The sequence below is a fragment of the Phocoena phocoena genome, chromosome 5 (assembly GCF_963924675.1).
Source record: "Phocoena phocoena chromosome 5, mPhoPho1.1, whole genome shotgun sequence".
NCBI classification, from domain to species: domain Eukaryota; kingdom Metazoa; phylum Chordata; class Mammalia; order Artiodactyla; family Phocoenidae; genus Phocoena; species Phocoena phocoena.
The window spans coordinates 103,171,997-103,195,633 of NC_089223.1; the positions used below are offsets into that span (position 1 = coordinate 103,171,997).

The 23,637-nt window shown below is 48.7% G+C and overlaps 1 protein-coding gene across 1 annotated transcript in view; it reads right to left on the minus strand.

Annotated features, from left to right (window-relative positions):
• The window catches only part of CRMP1 (collapsin response mediator protein 1), a 67,448-nt gene that overhangs the window by 18,165 nt on the left and 25,646 nt on the right, over nt 1-23,637 (minus strand). Inside the window, exons 3-8 of the mRNA XM_065877149.1 lie at nt 20,526-20,710; nt 16,725-16,889; nt 10,903-10,964; nt 8,907-8,987; nt 3,431-3,499; nt 2,023-2,143 (exon numbers count right to left, since the gene is read on the minus strand). Coding sequence (XP_065733221.1) covers nt 2,023-2,143; nt 3,431-3,499; nt 8,907-8,987; nt 10,903-10,964; nt 16,725-16,889; nt 20,526-20,710 — 683 coding nt within the window. The remainder of the gene's footprint in view (nt 1-2,022; nt 2,144-3,430; nt 3,500-8,906; nt 8,988-10,902; nt 10,965-16,724; nt 16,890-20,525; nt 20,711-23,637) is intronic.

Below are 23,637 nucleotides of genomic sequence, written 5' to 3' on the forward strand. Positions count from 1 at the left end.
GGGCCACGTGTGTTTCTGCCAGAACAAAACCCCAGGGGCAAAGTCCCAAGTGAGAATCCCCGCAGCAGAGAGAGTGCCAACGGGACGACGTGGGCCCAGGGTTCTGTGGCATCAGTCCGAGGCCACCCTGCTGACAAGCGAGAGGCAGGCTTTGGGCTCCAGCAGCCTGGCTCTGGGACGGCAACTCCCAACAGCACAGCGGTGCTGGGACTGCTCTGGACGGTTCTGCCCAAGACAGCAGCCACCAGCCTCACGTGGCCCTGGAGCGCAAGAAACAGGGCTAACGCGACTGAGGAGCCAACTGAAAAAGTGTACTTAACTTTACTTAAATTGAAACAGCCACGAGAGGGTGGTGGTCGCTTTATTTCTCGGCAGCTCCAGGACCTGCAGGCTTAGCTCGCCGGCACGCTTACCGCTGCTTCCAGATTCCTGTTACCTCTCTGAGCGGCAGTTTCCTCATCTTTAACCTGGGGCTGGTCCTCAGCAAGCTGTGCTAACCTAGATCACTCTCTGTACAATGCCTCTACTCGTCGGCTTGCCCTTAAAAATACTAAAACTAGGTATTTGGGGTTCAACGCTGCTCTGTCCCACACAGAAACCACCAGCCACATGTGGCTTTCAGGCATTTGGTCTGAGTCGAGATGTGCTGTAAGGGTGAAATACACACTGGATTTCGAGGACGGTACAGAAAAATAATGCAAAATATCTTAATCCGTTTACACTGATTACACTTGGAATGAATATTCTGGATATATTAGGTGAAATAAAACACATAATTAAAGATTTTTAAGAATAGAGCCACTTACACTTCCCGTGAAGGGCTCCTGTAAGAAAGGAGGGGCATCCTGCATGCAGAGGGTGGTGGATGCAGTCAGGGCTGTGTGGCTGTTGTGGATTTCCACCCGGCTGGCCCCTCTGACCCAGAGCTGCCAGTCAACCTCATACGACTCCCAGAAAGTAGACGGGTGGACCTTGTCTGGGTGGTGAACATCCTTGGTGAATGTCCACAGGATGAAAGGATTCTAGCGACTGTCTTCGTGTGACGTGTGCTACCCGCTCTGTCACTCTCTCTCTCTCTCTCACCCTGAATTAGGGAAGGAAGGCTGCTTTGGGCAACCTTCATTCTCTGTCTGGTGGGTGTTGGGGACTGTGGGCCTCAGTCGAGAAGGCCTGGGGACCACACTCGGGCGGTTCCTCTGAGTCTCCTGGGGAATGGGCACCACACAGGTCAGAGCCGCTCAGAGCACCAGTGGCACCTGTGCCCCAGGGTCCTCAGGAGCCCTCGGGACCCGCCAAGGACTTGGCTGGAACTTCACATCTGTGAGCCCATCGGGTCCGTTTCGAGATGAAACAACAGTAGCTCAGAGAGGTTAATTACTGCGTCCAAGTCTTAGAGCTGGAGGCTGCCTTCCTGCCACACTCCCTTGATGTCCAGCACGGGGTTGTCCCCGGACCCTCTGGCTCTGGAAGAACACCTTCCTCCTTCCCAACCTGCAGCTGAGACTCTGTGTGGGCCCCACGGTGGAGCCTGGGTGCAGGCACCCGCTAAGAGGCCCTAGATAGGGGACCCAGGATGAAGGGCCCAGAGAGAGGACCAGAAAGGGGGCGGGCAGGGACCAAGAGCTGATGTAGCCCTGGCTCCATCATTTCTTTGATGTGAAACCCAGGGGAGAACTTGGAACTCTTCACAGATCTTTACGATACACGGTCTCGTGTGACCCACAAGGAGGGGATAATTACCTTAGCTACAAATGGGGAAACCGAAGCTCAGACCACTTACCCAAGATCACACCCGGGGCCCACGGCACCCCAGGAATCAAACCTGAAAACGCCTGCACATCCTGTGCCTACCCACCATCCCAAGCTCCCTTTTCAACCTGGCCTACAGGGCCCAGGCTGCAGGCAACTGGCAGAATGTCTCTGCCCTGGGGAGTGGCTCCGTCAGTGAACGTGAGCCTGTTGGACACGCCCCTTCCTCACCCCGCAGCTTCCCGCAGGAGGCCCACACGCTGGGCTGCGTACCCTTCTTCCTGGCCAGGGTGATGATGTCCGCCGCGCTCCTGCTCATCACCTTGGTGATGTACACAGGGCAGTTGATCCGACCCGCGATGGTGATGGCTCGGAACACGGCCTCGGCCTCCAGCTGCAGACACACCAAATACATGGGTCACGGGAGGGAGAGGTGGGAGGCACCACCCACCCTGAGTTCCTAAGGCCTCTCCCTGACCAGGCTCCTGTGATTCTCCTTAAGTGTGGTCAGAGGGAAATCTACGGCATCAAGAGAGGAAAATACTGTAGATTTTTCAAAAGGAAGGAAAAACTAAGAATGTATCTGGCTAGAGGGCTGGAAGGCAGAATTGTTTTTCCTTTGCTTGCAAGTATTCTGCACGCTCTGTTAGAAGGAGATCGCCTAGGCAGTAGAGTCATCGAGAGACCCATAAAGTGGTCGGTTACCTATGAAATGCCTGACATCAGGGGTTACAGGTGTCCAACATGCATTCCTCCCTTCATTTGTTCAATAACCAAGTGAGACCACCCGCTGCTGGGTTTGGCCTCTGCCCCCCGCTAGAGAAGACAAAAGGACCTGTGATGTATTGTTTTAATTTCCAGTCTGCCGAGCTGCTAGTGGCTGGCAGGAAGCCACAGCCACGTGCCAGGAGTCCAGCCACACCCAGATGGGTCCCCAGGCTGCTCACAAGCCTGAAGGTGGTGGCAACGTCCACGTGCTATAAGGGTTTGTAGACACTGTCTCAGGTCTGTCCTGGTCTCACCAGGGACTGGGAAACCAGCTCGTGGGCGTGGAGCTCACGTCTGGAGCACTGGGCCCGATCAGGAGCCTCCAGGTAAGGAGTCTGTGTACTCGTGTGTTGGGTCCCATGTCCGGCACAGGCTGGCCTAGAGCGGAGGTCTGGGAAGACTACTTATGATCTGATGAGACACCAGAAAATACTGGACATCCATCCTGTTCCATGCCCAACCTGCTTGCCTTCCTTCTACCCGCTGTGTCCCGCCACACATGTGCCATATCACTCCCAGGGGATTCATCCCTTGTCGAGTCTTAGAGCACAGCAGATAGGAGGTCCGTGCAAGGGCAGTTGTTCTGAAGTCCTCTGCCTGGGACGTGGGGCTCCACTTTCCTGTCATCAAATACACCTTGTCCTCAGTAGGGGTTCTGAAGTGTCCATAGGACTATGGTGTGAAGTTCCCGGGCCCTGGGAGAGGCAGAACCTTTCCAGGCTCCTCTGATCGACCTGCAGGCCCCAGGGCTCCCAAGCCCGAGGGCAGACCCGGAGAGGACCACACGTGCTGGGGTGCTCATGTAGGGCAAGTGAGACGGAGACGGGGGCTCTAGCCGGGCTGTTCCAGCTGGAACAGCATCGGGGTGAGCTCTCAGCTATGTCAGAGTCACACCCAGTGGAGGCTCCTTTACCTCTTCAGGTCTGCTCAGAGCGTGGCCCTCAGGACCCGTGATGCCCATCTCTAAGATCCGCTTTTGTTCCTACAAGACAAGAACGAATGAGTCAGTGATTACAGAATGTCAGAGCCGGGAGAGGCCAATCCTCCAGCCCCGTTAGACAGATGGGGCAGCTGAGCCCAGGACAGGGAGTGGTCTGCATGGGGTCTAACGGGCTGCGGCGATTCACAGCTTCTTTGCTCCCTCCACTACCCCTGCCCACCTTCCCCCTTTGCAATCCTGGATATCCCTGTCCACACCTGCTCTATTCAACACCATGGGACCAGTGAGAGGAAGTAGGGTTATACGAAATTAGCCTTAAAGACCACCCAGCGCTCTTCCAACTTCCAAGTCTCTGCTGCAGGGTAAGAGAGAAGGAAGACGAGTGGTGTTTGGGTATGACATGGATGCAGAAATCAAACTGGGCATCCAGCTCCAGAACCGTCTCTGTCCGTTCTAAGCCTCAAGGTTCTCTTCTTTTTTTTAAATTGAAGTGTAGCTGATCTACAGTGTTGGGTTAGTTTCAGGTGTACAGCAAAGTGACTCAGTTATACACACACACTCATTTATCTATTCCTTTCAGATTTTTTTCCCTTACAGGTTTACAAAATATTGAGTAGCTCCCTGTGCTATACGGTTGGTCCTAGTTGGTTCTCCATTTTATATATAGTAGTGCGTATATGTTAATCCCAAACTCCTGATTTATCCCTCCTCCGCTTCTCCTGTGGTAACCGTAAGTTTGCTTTCTATGCCTGTGAGTCTGGTTCTGTTTTGTAAATAAGCTCATTTGTATCATGTTTTTAGATTCCACATGTAAGTGACATCATATGGTATTTGTCTTTCTCCGTCTGGCTTACTCCACTCAGTATGATAACCTCTAGGTCCATCCATGTTGCTGCAAATGGCATTATTTCATTAATCTTCTCTCCTTTACATTGGAAACAACAGCACCTACACACCAGAGTTGCCATAATACATCACTGAGGTGGCAGATGTGAAATGCTCGCACGATACCTGGTGTATAGTAAGGGCTCGTTGACGGTCAGCCAGCTCTCATTTTCTCTACTGTAGCTTCCTCTTCCTGGTACCTGTCTTTCTAGCAGGACAACTCTACCTCAAGCTTATCATATAAATGAAATGGTTCCCTGAGCCATTGTAGCCCAGATACAAATCTATTTGCTCCAAGGTGCCCCCTCCTTAGGAATACTGTAGTATCTCAAAACTAATACTTTTACGTTGCCCAGGTGTCAGCTGTGCTGCTACTTTTAACTTGCGCAGTTTCTGTATCATCTTTCTGGAACACAGAGGAGCCCCAGGCACTATCGACAATAAAAAAAATCCTAATTTCAACTGTGCATTTATGGTTATTAAGCTCGAGTTTATTATAAGAACATAAGCTGGAAACAATTTCAAGAGCTAACAGCTGGGGTGGATTTAAGTAAAGAATGGAATAATGTCAGCTCTTGAAGATGGTGTTTACAAGGCCTTTTTGTAAACTGTTTACAACAAGATTTATGATACGGAGACATCCCTCTGGAAGATTATTTAAATGTCAGTTACTATTTCTGTTGGAAGGAAGGAAGGAAGGAGGAGAAAAAAGGAGGGAGGACAAAAGATGATGTAAGGGGGGAAAACACAGATCACAAAAGACTAGCGTAGGTTTCTAGTCAAAATTCATGGGCTGAGCACACACATTATTTTTACTCCATCCTGAAACTCTGCTACAGTGACAGAGAGGGTACACAAGAACCAAGAGAATGCAGAGAAGATAACAGAAACAAAATTTTGGAAGCTGGGAAGCAGATGTACCAAAGGTAACAGATTTATTGGAGCTGAGAAAACTCAATCTTAAGTTGGCAGCAAGGAAAGCTGAGAATTCCCTGATGTAAAGCTTAAGAACTGGGGACTCCAAACTCAACTTTTCACACACATTTGGTGGGATACAGGTTGGTACACCCTGGAAAACAGGGTAGCAGTAACTGTAAGACCTGAATATGTGCACACCCACGACCCAGAAATCCCCCTCGTACGTACTTACCAACAGAAGTGGGAACATATGTTTAACAAAAGACTGAACAAGAATGTTTAAGGAAGCTTTATACACAGTAGTCCTAAATTTGAAACTATCCAAACATCTATCAACTGAAGAACCAAATTGTGATCTATCCCTGCAGTGGAATTCTACACCATGATGACAGAGAGAATACTACTGCTTCAGGTAACAACAGGGATGAATCTCACAAACCTAGTTTTGATCAAAAGAAGCCAGACGTAGGGCTTCCCTGGTGGCGCAGTGGTTGAGAGTCCGCCTGCCGATGCAGGGGACACGGGTTCGTGCCCCGGTCTGGGAAGATCCCACATGCCGTGGAGCGGCCGGGCCCGTGAGCCATGGCCGCTGAGCCTGCGCGTCCGGAGCCTGTGCTCCGCAGAGGGAGAGGCCGCAACAGTGAGAGGCCCGCGTACCGCAAAAAAAAAAAAAAAAAAAAAAAAAAGAAGCCAGATGTAAAAGAGTACCTACTGTGTGGTTTCATGTTCATGAAGTTCAAAACCAGGCAAACCTATGATACATGTGTTGGACAGCTTCTAAGAGGCTCACAGTGAGCCTGCCTCTGCTTGCACGGGGGCTGGACCTGGCACCCTGCTTCCAATGAGCAGAACACGAGGAAAGAGATGGGATGTCACTTCTGAGGTTAGGTTACAAAGGGACTCCCACTTCTCCCTTGCTCACCCTCTCCTGCTCTCTCACTTGGAAGGAAACAGGTCACCATGCTGTAGCTGCCCATGTGGCAGAGAACCAAGGGGGCCTCTGTCCAACAGCCATCAAAGAATAAAGGACAACAGTCTGATAGCGTGCAAGGAACTGAATCCTAGAAGCAACCCTCTGAGTGGGAATCCTGCGACCCTCTGGAAAGGAATCCTGCCCCAGACCAGCCCTGAGATGACTGCAGCCCTGCCTGACACCTTCACAGCAGCCGGTGAGAGACCCTGAGCCCGAAAACCCAGCCAAGCCACACCTGGACTCCGGACCCACAGGACCATGACGTGGAAAATGTTTTTTTGTTTGACGATGCTAAATTTAGGGGGTAATTTGTTATACAGCCACAGACAACTGCAACAGATTTTGGTATTCAGAAGTAGGGTGCTGCCATTGCAATTAACTAAAAATGTGGGAGTGGCTTTGGGAGCAGGCAGTGAATGGAGGCTGGAAGAATCTCGAGGCATGTGTTAGAGAACGCTGGTCTGAAATGGACTGTTAGTAGTAATATGGACTTTGAGAACCTTGCTAGTGAGAGCTCAAAAGGAAATGAGGCATCTGTTATTGAAAACTGGAGGAAGGGGAATCTTGTTATGTAGTAGCAGAAAGCTACTGCTTTCTGTGAGAGGGACAGATAATTGAGGGTGTGCCCACAGATCCTCTCAATCAAGTTAAGGCCTCTAGGAAGCTCAAGGATGTACCTCTTGGCTGTCTGACCAGGAGGAGGAGGGCTTATTGAAAAGAAATCTGTGGGTATCTTTTGTCTAATGGGGTGAATTCCAGTGAAATTCAGAGGAGGCCCACAAAGGTTTTGGGAAGATTATCTTAGCAAAACACCGGCAGCCCGGACTGGACGGGATAAGACATACAAAATGAATGGAGGCAGTTGGACTCCTAAAATTCTACTGTGCAGGAAGCAGGCTGAGAAAATTCCTCAGCTGCAAGCATGGACTACTTTTCATGAAAAGGAAGGATGGGACCAATAGCCCAGAAGGTGGAGCCAAGAGCCATGGAGAATTATTCTCAGGCTTCAAGGCTTCGAGACCTAATCAAGGAACTGCCAACACTTGTCTAACTGGATTTCAGAACTGCTATGGACCAATGACTCCTGGTGTTTTCCACTGTCCCTTTTTCAATAGGAATGCCCACCCCACCACTATATGTCGTGTGTTGAGTATGTGGGGGGGAGCGGGGGAGAGATAACTTGCCTATTTTCTTCAAAGACCTACAGATTGTAGGGACTAAACCCAAGAAGCCTCATCCACACCTAGACCTGGCTTAGATGATTCCAGTCTTTGACGGTGTAATGAGGTGAGAGTTTGGAGGACCCTGGAAAGGAATGAATGTGTTTTGCATGTGAGAGGGTCATCAATCACTGGGGGCCAGAGGAGAGGCTGGCAGACAACCTCTGATACGGCTCCCAGTGACGCTCATTTCCCGGCATTCATACCTTTGTACAATCCCATCTTTTGGGGTGAGGGCTGGATTTCGTGACTTCTTGCCAATGACCAGAATACTGCTGTGTGATGGTACTGAGTTGTTCTTTTTTATTTTGAATTTGAAAGAATTTCAATTTTACAGAAAAACTGCAAGAACACAAATGATAAGAAATAAAGACAATAGCTAACCTTAAGAGTGAAGCTTCAGATCTCATGCCCTTAACCGTCATGTTGCAATTCCACTGGGCTTTGGAACCAGATGGAACTGTATTCACGTCCTGGCTCCAACGCCCCATATAACAGTGGGCAAGTTATTACTATCTGAGCCTCAGTTTCCCTACCTATGAAATGAGGATATACGTACTCCTTAGCATCACGCACGGCATTAACTACTTTCATTGGATGCATCCAAACCTTCTATATGCCTGATCTTGATTCGTGGCATCATGATCAACCCTGCCCAGGGACCAAGCAGCCATCCTTGACTTCCTCTCCTTCTTCCCCCATCCAGTCAATCGATGAGTCCTGTAGAATGTGCACCTTCCCTATCATATTCTTGCCTCTTCCACCTCCGCTCTGTCTCCTCTCTTCATTTCCTATGAGAATTGCTGGAGTAAAATCTAGCTGATTTTATTCTATTCCCATCAAATTATCCACCCTATAGCCAGAATGATCAAAATGGGTTCATGTCTCACACTACCCAAAACTTCTGAATGGCTACAGCCTGTTACATGTCCGACATTGCTCTACACATACATGACATCATTTAATCCTCACAACCACACGGCAAGGCAGATGCTTCTAAATGAAGCACAGGAGCCTTCGTGGGATAGAGTTCCTCGCCCAATGTCAGGAGGCCAGACTGGAACACCTGCTCCCAGCCTGAGCTCTGTCCATTAGCCCCGCTCTCAAGTCGGGGAGGATGATGAGCAACCCCAGCTTCCAAGCATTTTCTTTCAGATCCTTATCTGTTGCTCATGCAAACCCGCCATGGTGCACAGGGCAGTAATATTACCCCCATTGTACAGGTGAGGAAGTCGAGGTTCGCAAGGAGGAGGCAATTATGACCCGCCAAAGGCCACGCTGCAGACAGCGTGTGCATGACTCACACCTGGAGTGCCTGACATGCCATCCGGTTCTTGGCTTGACCCTTCATTGTCTGGTGACCTGGCTGACCAATGCCTCCTCCCCCTTTTCTCATATCCTTTACAAGGAGAAGGAGACTGAGGCGGAAGGGGTGGAAACTCACACCACTCACCTGAGCTATCAAATCTCCATTTTCTGCGTGGACCAAGATCACAGCTCCCAGCCCCTTAAGGAAGGTGAAGGCTTCGTAGAGCTAAGGGGGGACAAAGGGGGGTTGGGGTGAGATAAAAATATCACAGCACCAGCATTTGCGAAGACTGCTCTTACTACTAACACACAGTCAACCACCTGCCAGGACGCTCCATCCACATCAATGGAATGCGTTGCTCAACAAGTAAGAATTGGAAAAGATTTTCCCTTGACCCTGACACCCTCCAGATCCAAGAGCAGAAAGTTTGGGTGGGGGAGAGGCGCATAAATGATAAAAGTGACACCAAGCCGTGATTACATCCACAATTATACCCACGCGAGCCTTTGCTTTCTTTGTGGCTTTGCTCCTCTGGAGCGTGACGTTATTAATGGTGACAACTGCAGCTGAGAAGCTGTTTTCAGTTTTACTGAAATTGTATAACTAAACCCGCTAAGCCTGTACTGTAGCCACCACCAATCATAGGACATGTGTACGTCTTTACAAAAATTCCAGCTCCTGTCATTTTATAGACCAACTGGGGTCGAGAGACCAAGTCCTCTAATAACTTTAATACTCAGATAACATATATCCTGCCAAGCATCACCTTATTTCGCCAATCCAGGCCCTGTCCACTGTCCAGTGCCCTCTTCCCACCTGCAAAGGATCTGCGATCAGACATTTGCACCTGCTGAGGACCAAAGCCACATGTTCCCTCCCCAGGGACTCCTGAATCTCAACTTTGCCCTCCTTGCATATAAGATAACACCTCCCTTGTCCAGGATGTGTGCTTTTAGATGTAGACAGCAGGTGGGGGAGGCACTTGGAGGCATGAAGCACTTTTGAGGACCCACACCCAAAGTCTGCTCAACTCCGACTCTAACCAGGGCTTCAGTGAAACAGACGTTCGAATGAAACAGGTGAGAATTTCAATTACACTAGAGAGACACATGCTATTTTTTCCATGAAACTGAATAAGCTTTCAGCCTTTTGGTTTCCAGGCCATCTCGGGGTAAGTTATATTATGCAACTCAAAGTGTCTATTTTGAAAGGTAAGACATGGGTGCTTCTTCCATTGCATATGAGACCCCGTAGGGATAATGAAAACCAGCTTATTGACACTCGTATGGCACCTGCTGTGTGCCAGGCACTGCCCTAGAGCTTCACTTGTATTAAATCACTTAATCCTCCGACATCTTCTCTGAGGCAAGTGCCATGAAGGGCCTAAAGTACAGAGAGGTTAGGAAATCTGCCCCAGGCTGCACAGCAAAGTCAGGGCTTGCTGCCAAGCAGTCTGGCTCCAGCAGCCGTGCCCTTTGCCACCACACTGTCCCACCTTTTTAACAAGCAGAGGGCAGGGCAATAATAACAAAACCAAACCAAGAGTCCCAGGGGTGTAAGAAGGCCAGGTGCCTGAAAAATTGTACTCCCTACACCTGTATTCCTTAGACCACCTTCTTCCTTGACTCATCTCATCCACAGAACAGCTGTTTGAGGTTGTTAGGGCCAGAGATGATCACGTTGTATAGATGAGAAAACTGAGAAAGGACATGACTTGCAATTGGCTGGAGGGACAGCCAGGGCTCTCCTCCAGGTCAGAGCTAAGGTAATGGTCCCCATACTCGCTTGAGCCCCAGAATCAACTGCAGAGGTTTAAGAAAGTACAGATTCCTGAACCTCACCCCCAAGCATATGTGATGGAATATGAGTCTGTGTATTTAGTGAGCTCTTTAGATGAGGCTGAAGATGAGCCGAGTCTGGGAACCACCAAGCAGGGGATCCCTGCTCCACGCCACTTGTACAGGCAGAAAGGAATGCAGGTCCAGGGAAGGGCGATGACTGACAGCTCAGCGTCAGAACCAGGACTTGAACCCAGAGCCCTCCCTGGCCTGCTCTGACATCTCCCCTGCCCTGTGCCACTTTGCCTGACAAGGCAGGCCCATTCCTGCCCAAGGGAGGCGAGGGGTGTGCAAGGACCTACCTGGCTGTCGGACATTTGGTAGAGATCCTTATAGGCCATGTAGACTTGGAAGGAATTGACACCTGTTTCAAGATAAAAAAGACAGTAGAAAAATGCATTTAAGAGGAAAGGACATGTCTTTCCAGTAAATCGATAAGCACTGCACAGGGTGGTAACAACCAAGACAGAAGGGTGCCATCAGAATTCACAGCAGGGGCACCTAAGCCAGCCTGGGGGTGTGGGTGAGGGTCCAAGGAGGTCTCCAGGGAAGGTGACATGTCAGCTGAGTCTGAAGGAGAAGGAAGAGGAGGGGGGAAAAGGACGAAAGGGAGGGGGAGGAGCCGGGGGAAGGCAATTATCTGGGCTGAGAGGGATGGATATGCATGGCATGGACAGCAAGGAGGATAAAAAGACATTAGGTATGTGGGTACTGGAAAGTGTCCTGTGGCTGAAGCAAAAAGGAGCATGTGCTTAAAAAAAAAAAAAAAAAAAAAATCACTTTTTTTTATTATGGTAAAATACACATAACAAAATTTACCATCATAACCGTTTTTAAAGCGTACAATTCAGTGGCATTTAGAGCATTCACAATGTTGTACAGCCATCACTACTATCTCGTAGAACATGGGCTTTTAAAGCAAGGGAATGACACGATCAGACTTTGTCTCAGAAGGACAGTTCTGGAAGGAGGATGGGTGTGCAGAACAGCAGGGAGAAATGGAGAAATAGAGTTGGAGGATGCTGAAGGCAAAAGAGACGGGTGGGCTGAGGCTCTGAGTGGGAGGATGCAAAAAGGTTGAAATGACAGGACATATTGTGCAGCCAGCGGGGAGCAGAGGAGGTGGGGGGAGGACTGTTTCTTAATATGCCTTCAAGTGGTTGAGGACAGGGACCACATCTTATATATTATTTCATCTTGCACATCCACAACATGTGCTGTGCCATTAATGTTTGTTGATGGAATCAGGAATCCTTTGGATAAGAAAAAGAAGAAATTCAAGCAAAAGTACTAAATGAGATTGAGACTTCTTTTACACTTAAGCAACAGTGAAGACAAGCCAAAAATCATTTCTGGTCTAGAAAACCTTGGCAACAAAAATTTCTTTTCCCAAAAGATTAAGAAAAATTAAAAGAAAAAATAATATTCAGAGATTAACATAAAAGTATCAGTCTCTATTTAATCAAGTATACTTACATACAAAAACAAAAACCCAGTTATATACACAGACACAGAAGAACCATCAGTGGGTAAAACAGGTAAATCCATAGTGAGAGGTAAATTCATAGCCTTAAATGCTTCATTATTTTTTGAAGGAGAGGGGGAGCATACATCAACTGAGTAAGCTTCTATGATAAGAATCCTTAAAAGAAGAAAATGGAAATTCACCAGAAATTAGAAGTAAACAATATAAATAAAAGCAGAAATAATGACTTGGCAGAATTGATAAATATGCCCTAGAACTGGTTCTTGTGGGTGGGTGGATGGGTTAAAGCTATCTCAGATTAGAAGCTTTCCTCCAAATCATGATAGATTTGACTTGTTATAAATGGAAACTTTCTATAAGTTATTTCTTAAAAATTCAAAATAAAAAGCAAACAACATGGTGAACATATCTGCAACAAATTTAACAAAGGTTTTTTTTTTTAAAAACCTCTTATTTAGGGCTTCCCTGGTGGCGCAGTGGTTGAGAGTCTGCCTGCCGATGCAGGGGACACAGGTTCGTGCCCCGGTCCGGGAGGATCCCACATGCCGCGGAGCGGCTAGGCCCGTGGGCCATGGCCACTGAGCCTGTGTGTCCGGAGGCTGTGCTCCACAACGGGAGTGGCCACAACAGTGAGAGGTCTGCATACCACAAAAAAACAAAACAAAAAACAAAACAAAAAAAAAAACCCAAAAAACCTCTTATTTAGAAAACACCAGACAGTGGTTACTTTTGGGGGGAGGAAGGAGTTGTGGCTACAATGGGGGGCCATGAGGGGTTTGTTGGGGGTCTTTGTTTGGGGCAAATTTCTATTTCTTACCTGGAAAGGGTAATCTCATAATTCACAAAGCCACGTTTTTTCCTTGTGTGGTTTTCTGTATGTTTTGTTTTATATTTAAAAATGCTCAAAATAAAAACAATGAAGCAAAAAAGGCAAACAGAATTTTTAGACAATTTTTTTAAATGCCTAACAAATAAAGGTGAGAATAAGATTTGGTCTCATTTGGAATCAAAGTAATTCAGATGAAAACCTCAGTACTGTACCACTACCATACGACCCAGCAATTCCACTACTGGGCATATAGCCTGAGAAAACCATAATTCAAAAAGAGTCAAGTACCACCACAATGTCCATTGCAGCTCTATTTACAATAGCCAGGACATGGAAGCAACCGAAGTGTCCATCGACAGATGAATGGATAAAGAAGATGTGGAACGTATATACAATGGAATATTACTCAGCCATAAAAAGAAACAAAATCGAGTTATTTGTAGTGAGGAGGATGGACCTAGAGTCTGTCATACAGAGTGAAGTAAGTCAGAAAGAGAAAAACAAATACCGTATGCTAACACATACATATGAAATCTAAAAAAAGGTCACGAAGAACCTAGGGGCAAGACGGGAATAAAGATGCAGACCTAGACCTACTAGAGAGTGGACTTGAGGACACAGGGAGGGGGAAGGGTAAGCTGGGACGAAGTGAGAGAGTGGCATGGACAGATATACACTACCAAATGTAAAATAGATAGCTAGTGGGAAGCAGCCGCATAGCACAGGGAAATCAGCTCGGTGCTTTGTGACAACCTAGAAGGGTAGGATAGGGAGGGTGGGTGGGAGGGAGACGCAAGAGGGAAGAGATATGGGAACATATGTATATGTATAAATGATTCACTTTGTTATAAAGCAGAAACTAACAAACCATTGTAAAGCAATTATACTCCAATAAAGATGTTAAAAAATAAATAAAAGAATATTCAAGAATAGAATAAACAGGGAGCATTTCCAAAACTTATGAGACCCCAGAAGTCCTTTTTCATGGAATATTTATTTTCTCACTCATCAAATATTCACTGAGTACTTATTGTGTACAAGCACCGTTCTAGAAGCTAGAGATACAGCTGTGAACGAGGTAGGAAGGATCCCTGTCTACATTCTAGTGGAAATAAGCAATGAACAAACAAACAAATAAGATAATTTCAGGTAGAAGTAGGAGGCAGAAAGAGACTAAACTGGCTGGTAATAGTTTACAGTTTCACAAAACATTTGCAGTGACCCTTCTCAAGAGGTAGAACCTATTTCCTCACTCCTTGAGCGTGGGCTGCTCTCGAGACTGGCTCCGCCCAGCAGAACGAAGCGGAAGTATCAGTGGACACATTCCAAGCCGGGGCCTCAGAGGGCCTGCAGCTCCACTCACCCTTGCGGAGCCACCAAGGGAAGAAGCCCACGAGAGCCTGCTGGGCAAGGGAGGGTATAGAGAGCGGTCGCACCTGCCCCATCCTCCCAGCCGGGGCGCAAGGCATGAGTGAGCCACGGTGAGCAGAACCGCCCGGCTGAGCCCAAACCAAAGTGCCTTTCCACAGAGCTGTGAGCAAAGAAATAACTGCTGCTTTTCATTAGTTGTGGTAAAATATCCCTCCCATGAAATTTACCGTCAGAGCCATCTGCAAGTGCAGTGGCCTTAAGTACGTTCACGTTGTTGTGCTTCCATCTCCAGAACGCTTCACCTTGGCAAAACTGAAACTCGGTCCCCATTAAACACTAATTCCACACTGCCCCTCCCCCAGCCCCTGGCAACCACCATTCTACTCTGTGTCGCTCTATGAACTGGACGATTCTAGGCATCTCACATGAGCACAGTCGTACAGCATTTGTCTTTTTTGTGACTGGCTTATTTCACTTGACGTAATGTTCTCAAGGTTCATCCGTGTCGTAGCAGGTGTCAGAATTCCCTTCCTTTTCAAAGCTGAATGACATTCCACTGTAAGGATGGACCACATTTTGTTTATCCAATCATCCTTTAATGGACATATAGGTTGTTTCCTTCTTTCGACTGGAGAATTAACACCGAGTTCAGACCAGGAGTCTCATGCCTGGTACCAGAGCTCTGACACTATGTATGGGGAGTCAGTGGGCGAGCCCCAGAGAGGTCAGCTTGGTGACTTGCCCAGTGTCACTTGCCCAGGGCAGGATTCAGATTCAGGCAACACAACTGCTGGGATCTTTCTACAACCTGGACTATGATTCTGTACAAAACAAGAGTGTGATTCACAGCAACTTCAATGAAGGGATAAAACCATCTGGATATAGAAGCTCAGACTTACGAGACCCAAACTGGTAAATGGGCAAGGAACACAATCGGACATTCACACAAAGGAAAAATGTATGCAAGATGTTTAAGGTAATTAGCAGTTAAAGAACTGCAATGTTCAATGGTAGACTGACTTTTATTCATCCAATTAGCAAGGATTTCATACAAGTAATAACACCCAATGGTGCAAACACGCACGGAGTGAGAGACATGGGATGTGGGCATGCAAGTGGGTGCATTTCTGGGGAAAGCAATTTGGCAGTAAGTGTCATGATTTTGAAAAATGTTAAAACCTTGACCCCATAATGCCATCTCTGAATGGCATTACAAAGATGTTCACCAAACACGATTTACAGTAAAGCAAACAGAAAACCTAATGCCCAATAAAAAGGAAATAGCTACACAAATTAACCATTACATTGTGTATTACGAGCCATTAAAAAGTAATTAATGAAGAGTAATGATTACTCATAAAACGTTAGGTGAAAAAAGGATTCCAAATAACTGCTATCGTATAACTATACATGGAGAAAACTGTCTAAATAGATAGGGAACAGAAAGCAATAATCCTTAATATTAAAGGTAAGTGGCAACTGGGGGGTAAGACCAGAGGGAAAAACTTTTTCCTTCTCTTGATTTTCTGACTTTTTTTTGTATTTGGGCGATGATACTTTTACGAGAAAACACAGTATATATATATTTAAAAACTTGAAAACACCCCCCATCTCTCCTTGAAGCATGTCATTCATTTGATGGTGCTTCCTCAGACAGCCTCAGAACGGCCTCTTTCGGAGGGACCCCTCACGCCTGGTTTATTCTGTTCTCTTGTTCTCTGTTTCTGTGGGTGTTCAGTTCAATTCACCTCCATTTGGTGTAAGGCACACAGTAAAGTACCCACACCGTGCAGAGATGTCTGGTTTGAGCTCACACAGAGGGGAGAGAGGGTGGGATACAGAGATGCACAGACATAATCCCCTCCCTCGTAAGCTCAGGGTTTAACAGAAGAGCCAGACAGACAACCAGTGTCCTGTAATCCAAAAATAATGCAAAAGGTGCCCCCAAAGAGGCCCAAGTAACCTTCTATGGATATTCAAGGGATGAAGCAGTTCTGAAGTTCTGATTGGGGAAACTGGGATAGTTGAGCTGGGAAGTAGAGTAGAAGAAAGGGCATCCCTGGTAGGGGGCGTGGAGACTGCGACAGCAAAGGCCCAGTGGAGCAGCAGGTTTCGGGGGATGGCGTCCAGGATAATAAGCACCCAGATGAATTTATGGTAGAGAAAGAAAAGTGAGGCTAGATCAGTGGGGGCCTTGTGTGCCAGGCTAAGGAAATCGGGCTCTCTTCTATAAACAGGGAGGACCTCCAAAGGGCCTGAAGGAGAGGAAGACAGACTCCTTAAGGAGGGTCCAATTTTTCCACTGTTTATGGGGCAGGGCACAGCTCACAGTTGGGTTCGTAGCAGATGCAGATAAAGGGATTCTAACTCCACCAATCAGACCCACAAACAAAACAGCGATTCCAGAACTGGGCCCCCATTCTGGGGCATTAACTGACCTTTGTCCTGCACCAGCACCTCGAGCTCTTCCCTAGCACCGTCGTACCAGCTGGTGATGTCCACGTGCAGGGAGTAGTCGCAGCAGGATTTAGTGTCCGCCGCTTCATGCCATTTCTCGAAGGAGGTCAGCAGGCTGGACCCAGGCTCAGGGACAACATGGTCAACTGGGACAGAAACATATGTGTCACATTCCAAGATGCTGAGGACCCAAGTCAACCCAGTGGTAGCCTCTTCACTGCCGTCATCACCATCATTATCTCCAGTGTTAGCGTAACTGTCGTGACCTTCCCTATCCCCCGCCATCACCACCATCACCGTGACCATTATCATCATCACCACCACTGACATCAACAAGATGAACATCCTCGTCATCACCATCCTCTTCATCATCATCCCCACCATCATCAACATCAATGCTGCCATCGTTGTCACCATCATTATCATAGCCATCAGCAGTGACATGGTCACCACCATCTTTAGTCTTCATTACCACCACTGTCCCCACCACTGTTACCGTCATTTCATCCTCCTCCTCGTCGCCACCATCACCATCATTATCATGACTGTTTATTGAATGTTTCTGATGTGTCAGATACCGCCACAAGGGCTTTATATAAATTATCTCATTAAATCCTCGCAACTACCCTGTGAAGAGAATAAAAACATCCCCATTTGACAGATGAGGAAACTCAGGATCAAAGAGGGTGAAAACCTTGTCCAAGGTCACACAACTAGTAAGCAGTACGGAGAAGATTCCCAGAGTCCTGTCAGCTGCAGAGTCTGGACCCTTTCCCGCTACTCCATGCTGCCTTCGTGGGCATAGAACGCCAAGGCGAAAAGCACCTAAAAGAATATGAACTTCATCATCCCTTTTTCCAATAAAGTCTTAAATGTAAAGCAGATCAAAGGGGAGACAACTGTCTTTTCAACCTCACTGGGCTTCGCACATCCCTCTAGCTCCCACCCTTTTCCTAACATCCACCCTTCACGGCCAGACGTCTGTAAAGAGCAGTCTCTGCTCCCCACTCCCGCTCACTCCTCCACCCACCGAGAGCATCAGCCTTTGCTAATTCGACCTTCCAGTCCTCACTCTACTTGACCTCTCAGAAACCAGTGAATCACTCCCTCCTTCTTTAAACTCGCTCCTCCCTGGCTTTCTGGCTTTTTGTCCCACTTCTGTGGCCATTTTTTCCTTGAAGACTCTTCCTCCTCTACTTGACCATTGAGCGATCAAACTCCTTACGACTTGGCCCTAGAACTTTTCTTTCTACGTGGCTGCTCATTCAAACGTATCCCCCCCTCTCAGCCACAGGTTTCTGAACTCTCCGCTAGGATGACTCAAGAGCTCCTCAAGATGAGAATGTCCGGAACCTCATGCCACATCGTCCCCTCCCCGACCCCACTGGCAAAGCTGGTCCCCCACCCCCGCCCCAGAATGGTAAGGATATCGCCTCACCGTTCTAAAAGCTAGAAGCCAAGGGGTTACTCTTTACCCTTTGCTTCCCTCATGCACCTCCACTGCTGATCCATCACCACTGCTGATTTCCCTCTGATATGTCACTGGAGCTGTCCACATCTGTCCACCTCCTGGTCACACTCCTAGTCCAAGCCACCCTCAGCTCTCAGCTGAACAACTGCAACCACCTCCCACCGGTCTCGTCACATTCAACCTAGGCCACTCTATTCAGGTCTCTTTAAAACAGGTCACATCACTCCTTGCTTAACATCCCTCAATGGCTGCTCATCACCCATACGAAAAAGACCAAATTCTGACCTTGGCCATCAAGGCCCAGTACCATCCTCTCCTCCCAGCCTTATCTCACAGGATTCCAGCCGTCAATCTACGCACCTTTGCCTCCTAGGCCTCTTTCAATTTCTTAAACACAAGATGTGTTCCCCCACCACAGGGCCTTTGCATGTGCTGTTCCCTCTTCCTGGAGCTCTGCTCCCCTACACCCTCTTCACCCAGTTAACTGCCACTCATCCTTCAGATCGATGCACAAATGCCACTTCTTCAGGGAAGCCTCCCCGAGCACAGCTCAAAGCACTGTGCCCCTTTCTTCTGTAGAACTAATCATCCGCGTATAGTCATTTGTGTGTGGGTGGTTAGTGACTCCCCATGGACTGTGAGGCCCTGGAGAATAAGCATCATGGCTGCTTTGTTCCTTCTCTTCCCCACCACCTAGCACAGTGCCTGGTGCAGAGCAACCCTCAATAAATATCTGTTAAATGAAGAAATGGGGTGGGGACTCAGAACCTCCCTGCACCCCCCCACACACCTCCTAACTGTGGTTCTCACGGTGACTTCATAGGCTCTTGGTGCTCCATGAAACATACTTTGAAAACCACCCTTGTATAGATGGGGAAGATGAGGCCCATGGGGTTGGTGGAGGGGTCCCTCAGGGGTTTCACAGCTAGTGATGGAAAAAGAGCCAAGGGGAACTCCAGGGATCCCGATTCTTCATCCAGGGCTCTGTCCTCTACCTCACACAGGTCCCCTGAGCCTGGAACTTCCATCTCCACCTCTCCGAATATCCCAGCTCCTGTTCCCAAAGCACTTACCACCATATGCCATGCACTATGTTAAGAAGCCACATGTACGGGCTGGGGGGCACATTACAAAGTCCATGTTACTGACGAGGAAGCTGAGGCTCACAGAGGCTCAATACTGCCCAGTGGTGCAGCTGCTGAGTGGCCGTGACCAGTGCAAACCCTGGCAGCTAGGATCCAAGTCCCAAATCTGGGCTCCTCCCACGTTCCTAACCAGCAGACACAGGGCTGCTTTTTGGAAAAGGGATCAGAACGGTGCTTGCCTCCTGAGCTGGGCCATACCCTCCTGGCTCAGGGGGACGGGAACTCTGCTACATGAGCTCTGCTCACAGTGGCCAACTCCAGCCAGCGTGAACCTCCAGAGGAACTCTTCGACGAGGAGAGATGGGCAGGGTTGGGACCAGCTCAGGGACAAGCCACCTAGATGTGGAGTCTAACTATTGAGAGAACATTTCAAATACACTGCTGCCTATTTAATCAAAACTGCTTATTAAAATGGAATCCAAACAAAAGCTCTGTTGGGTTAAAAAAAAAAAAAAACAACAATCTGGCTGCAAAGGGCAGTAGAGGAAGAGTCCAGCATCCCAGACAGACCACTGTGATAGATGGCGTTATTTGTCCACAGTTCTTCTTTCCCCTCCCACCCTCACCATGGTTCACTGCGGACAGAATGCAATTTCAGGGACTTTGCGCTTGGCCGTGTGATTTGCTTTGACCAACAGAACACAGGGCTGAAGTCACAGTGTGTAGGTGAAGAAATGAGGCGGTAAGAGGAGGAGCAAGTTTCTGCCAGACACTGCCTGCACTTCTGCCTTCCACTTGGAGAAGAGCACGGTTGAGTTGATCATTGGTTCCAGAATGGGAGAGCCATGGTACCCCCTCCCCAAAGCCAACCCACAGCCTAAAGCAGACCCACACCAGTCCTGCTCCTGTCCCTGTGGACCCTTTAATGAGAAAAACAAGTGTTTGCTTGAAGTTTGGGGGCTGTTTGTTATGCAGCATTATCACAGCATTACGGCAGCAACACTGTCTAACACAACTACTTCCCAGCTGCGTAACCTTCAGCAACTTATCACACCTCTCTGAGCCCTTACAGCCCCATCTGTCATAACAACATCTACGTCACTGGTTCCAAAACTTTAGCCACCTGCGCACCAGGTACCCTGAGCAAAGTGCCTGGTGTTACTCAAGATGCGGGGGATGCATTAGAGATGTCACAGCCTATGCCCTAAGGCAGGGGTACGACTCACTGATCATCGTGGTCCCTCCTGCCAGTGCTGCCTTGGTCCCTTGGAAGAAGTCATCAGCGGCCGTCATCCCCTGGGAGGGCTTCTGCAGGTACGTGTTGACATCGATACCTCCGGGAATAACCATCCGCCCATTGGCCTCAATGGTCTTCACTCCACCGGGAACAATTAAGTTCTCTCCTATTTGCCTGGGCACAAACAACAGAGACGGACTTTGGTTCTTAAAAGAAAAACAAAATGGCTGTCAACCGTGCAGCTTCAGTTCCATTAGATACACATTTCTGAGGCAGGTCCTACGTAGGCCACTGGGTGAACAGAGATAACTGAGGCAGGGTCCCTGCCCTCCAGGGGCTCACAGCCTAATGAGGAGGAAAGGCATGTAAAGCAGATGGTTACAATCCAGTTCATACAGGGCGTGGGGAGCGCAAGGTGGGCCATTTCACCAGCCTGGTTATCTGGGAGGGCTTCTAGGGGGAGGCAGTGGCAGAGCTGAATCTAACAGCAGTGAGACCAGCATCGGTATCGAGTGGCAAAGGGTTCTCTGAACAGCCCGACACTCCAGAGCACTTCACACACTTTTGGCAACTGCTTTGGGGACACAGAGGTGAGCGATGGAGGGGAAGCAGTGAAAAGTCCCCTTAGCTCTCCAAGTCTTCAGAGACAGGGCTGTGAAGTAAACTGTGACGCCCCAAAGTCTATATTTTGAAGTCCTAACCCCCTAGCCCTTCACAATGTGACTGAATTTGGAGAGAAGGCCTTTAAAGGGGTCATTACCTTAAAACGAGGCTGTTAGGGTGGACCCTGACCCAATCTGACTGGTGTCTTTATGAGAAGAGGAGATTAGGACACAGACATGCAGAGAGAGGACCATGTGAGGACACAGGGAGAAGACGGCCGTCTATAAGCCAAGGAGAGAGGCCTCAGAAGAAACCAACCTGCCCACACCCTGATCTCAGACATCCAGCCTTCAGAACTGTGAGAAACAAGTATCTGTTGTTTAAACCTCCGAGTCTGTGGACTTTGTTATGTCAGCCCCTGCAGAGTGATACTGACAGGCAACCTGGTTTCTCATTTGCAACAGTCATGAGCACCAGCCTCCGGAAAGCTTCTTAAGCCCCAGTAAAACCTGCCATGAGGGAATCACACGGCGGGTGGCAGAGCTCTCCTAGGCAGGCTGACCAACACTTTTGTTTCCCCACGTGCTTGGTGCCTGGAAACTTCCTCTAGAAGGAGGGCAAATTCCAAAAGCTGGGAAACGAGGAAGAAGAGCCCAGGAATTTCAAAGCCTTGCCCCTGCGGTGTCCGCTGTGTCTTATGTGTTGGAACCAGAGTCAGGTGACGTATCCCTCACCAGGGTTGGGTGAGGGAGGCTCAGCCAGACCAGGACAGATTCAACAGCTCCACGGTCAGTGCCCGGCTGAGAGCACTACATCTGACCACGAGCAATTTTTATTTAAAAAAGAAATCCAGTTGTTCTAAACTCTTGGGATGGGGCCCCAATATTGGTTTTTCTAAGTTACCTAAAAACACCAGTAATCAAGACATAGGAAAATATTCCTTCAGTGACCGCAATGTCAGGCCCCAAACAGAATCCACTCACAGGTGCGAAAGCTCCTTGCTTTTCTGGACTCCTGGGCCGGCTGGTCCAGGCACGTCGGGGCACAGAAGTGACGGGGCTCTACCTGGGGCTCTTCCACAGAAATGGAGCATCGCACACTGTCTACCCTGAAACCAGAAACTGGTCTAGTCCAAGCGCAGTGCCAGGGCCATGGCGAGCCCCAGGAAATGTCAGCATTTCTGCCAATTCCACCAGCGCTACAACTGCGGCCGCTGCTGCTTCTAATCGCCACCCCGCTCCCTCCGTAATTCCCATCGTCATGTACAGAATCCTGCCTGGTCCAATCTTCTCACCGTCCATCTCCAAGCTCATGGCCATGTGCCAGGAGCTGAAGGGAATGGGGTTCAGAGAAGTCACCCCCAAGCTTTGCACCAAGAGCAGTGAACCGCTATTGAGCACCAACTATAGGATTCTCTTCTAATAAGCCCTTCACCGACGGTCTCACTTGCGCTCACACTAGCTTCTAAAGAAGACGGGGTGATGTTCAGAATGCGTAGCACTGGCAAAGGAACGGGCTCAGCCCAATGAGACCCGGGTGGCCCGATCCGATCCCGGCCTGTGACTCAGCCGCCACACCGCTGTGCCGAAAGTTCTACAGCTCGGGGCCATTCTTAGCAGGCAGATCATCGCCTATGAACAAGCCCTCTCTAATCCCCCGCCAACAACCTGTGAGGGAGGAAGTATTCACATTCTGCAAAAGAGGAAAACGGAACCCGGGGCGGGGCGGTGACTTATCGAAGGCCACGCAGCAAGTCAGCGCTGGATCTGGATTCAAGCCCAGGGTCCCCAAGTCTAGTATCAGGCTCTGCCCACCAAGCTCGGCTGTCTCCCTGCTTCCCTTCTGCGGAAGCAGCAGATTCTCCCCGAACTGGGATTAAACTAAATGGAACCCCGCCCCCCATGAATTAGGAGGAAGACTCCCTGAATGGTTCTCAGCGGCAGTGTGCATGGAAGGAAAGGGAAGAGAGGAAGGAAGCCGGAGAAACAGACCCCTGCCCTTACCCCAACGCCACCCTCACCATCACTCAGAAGAAAGTCCTGCGCCAGCAGCATGTGCTTCTCCAATGCTTAGCCAATTGGATGGAGCCCTCGATGAACCATAACGGATTCTGCACAAACCCGGCTGAACAGCTTTTAGGAAAACTTGGCGAATGGCCGCAAAATGAAAGGATTCTTGGGGTTTAATCAAAGTGAAGGGAAATCACCGAGCCTTCTCATGCCAAGCGGTCCCTCAGGCTCTCCCCGCTTCCACACCTCCTTCTCGGTCAGCAGGGACCCGTGCCCCACGTGACCATCTGAAGACCCTGCAAGACATTCAGGCACAGATGCTGGCTCTGCTTAATAAGGCAGGAGAAGCAGCACCAGTGCTTAGAAAGCTTTTCAGCAATAGGGTTAAAAGTAAAAGGTGTCTCCCACTAAGAGGAGCGGACAAATATTGAATTTACGGAAACTGCCTATTTCCTGAATACCCCGGGTGGCCTAAGTGCTAAGTCTCCA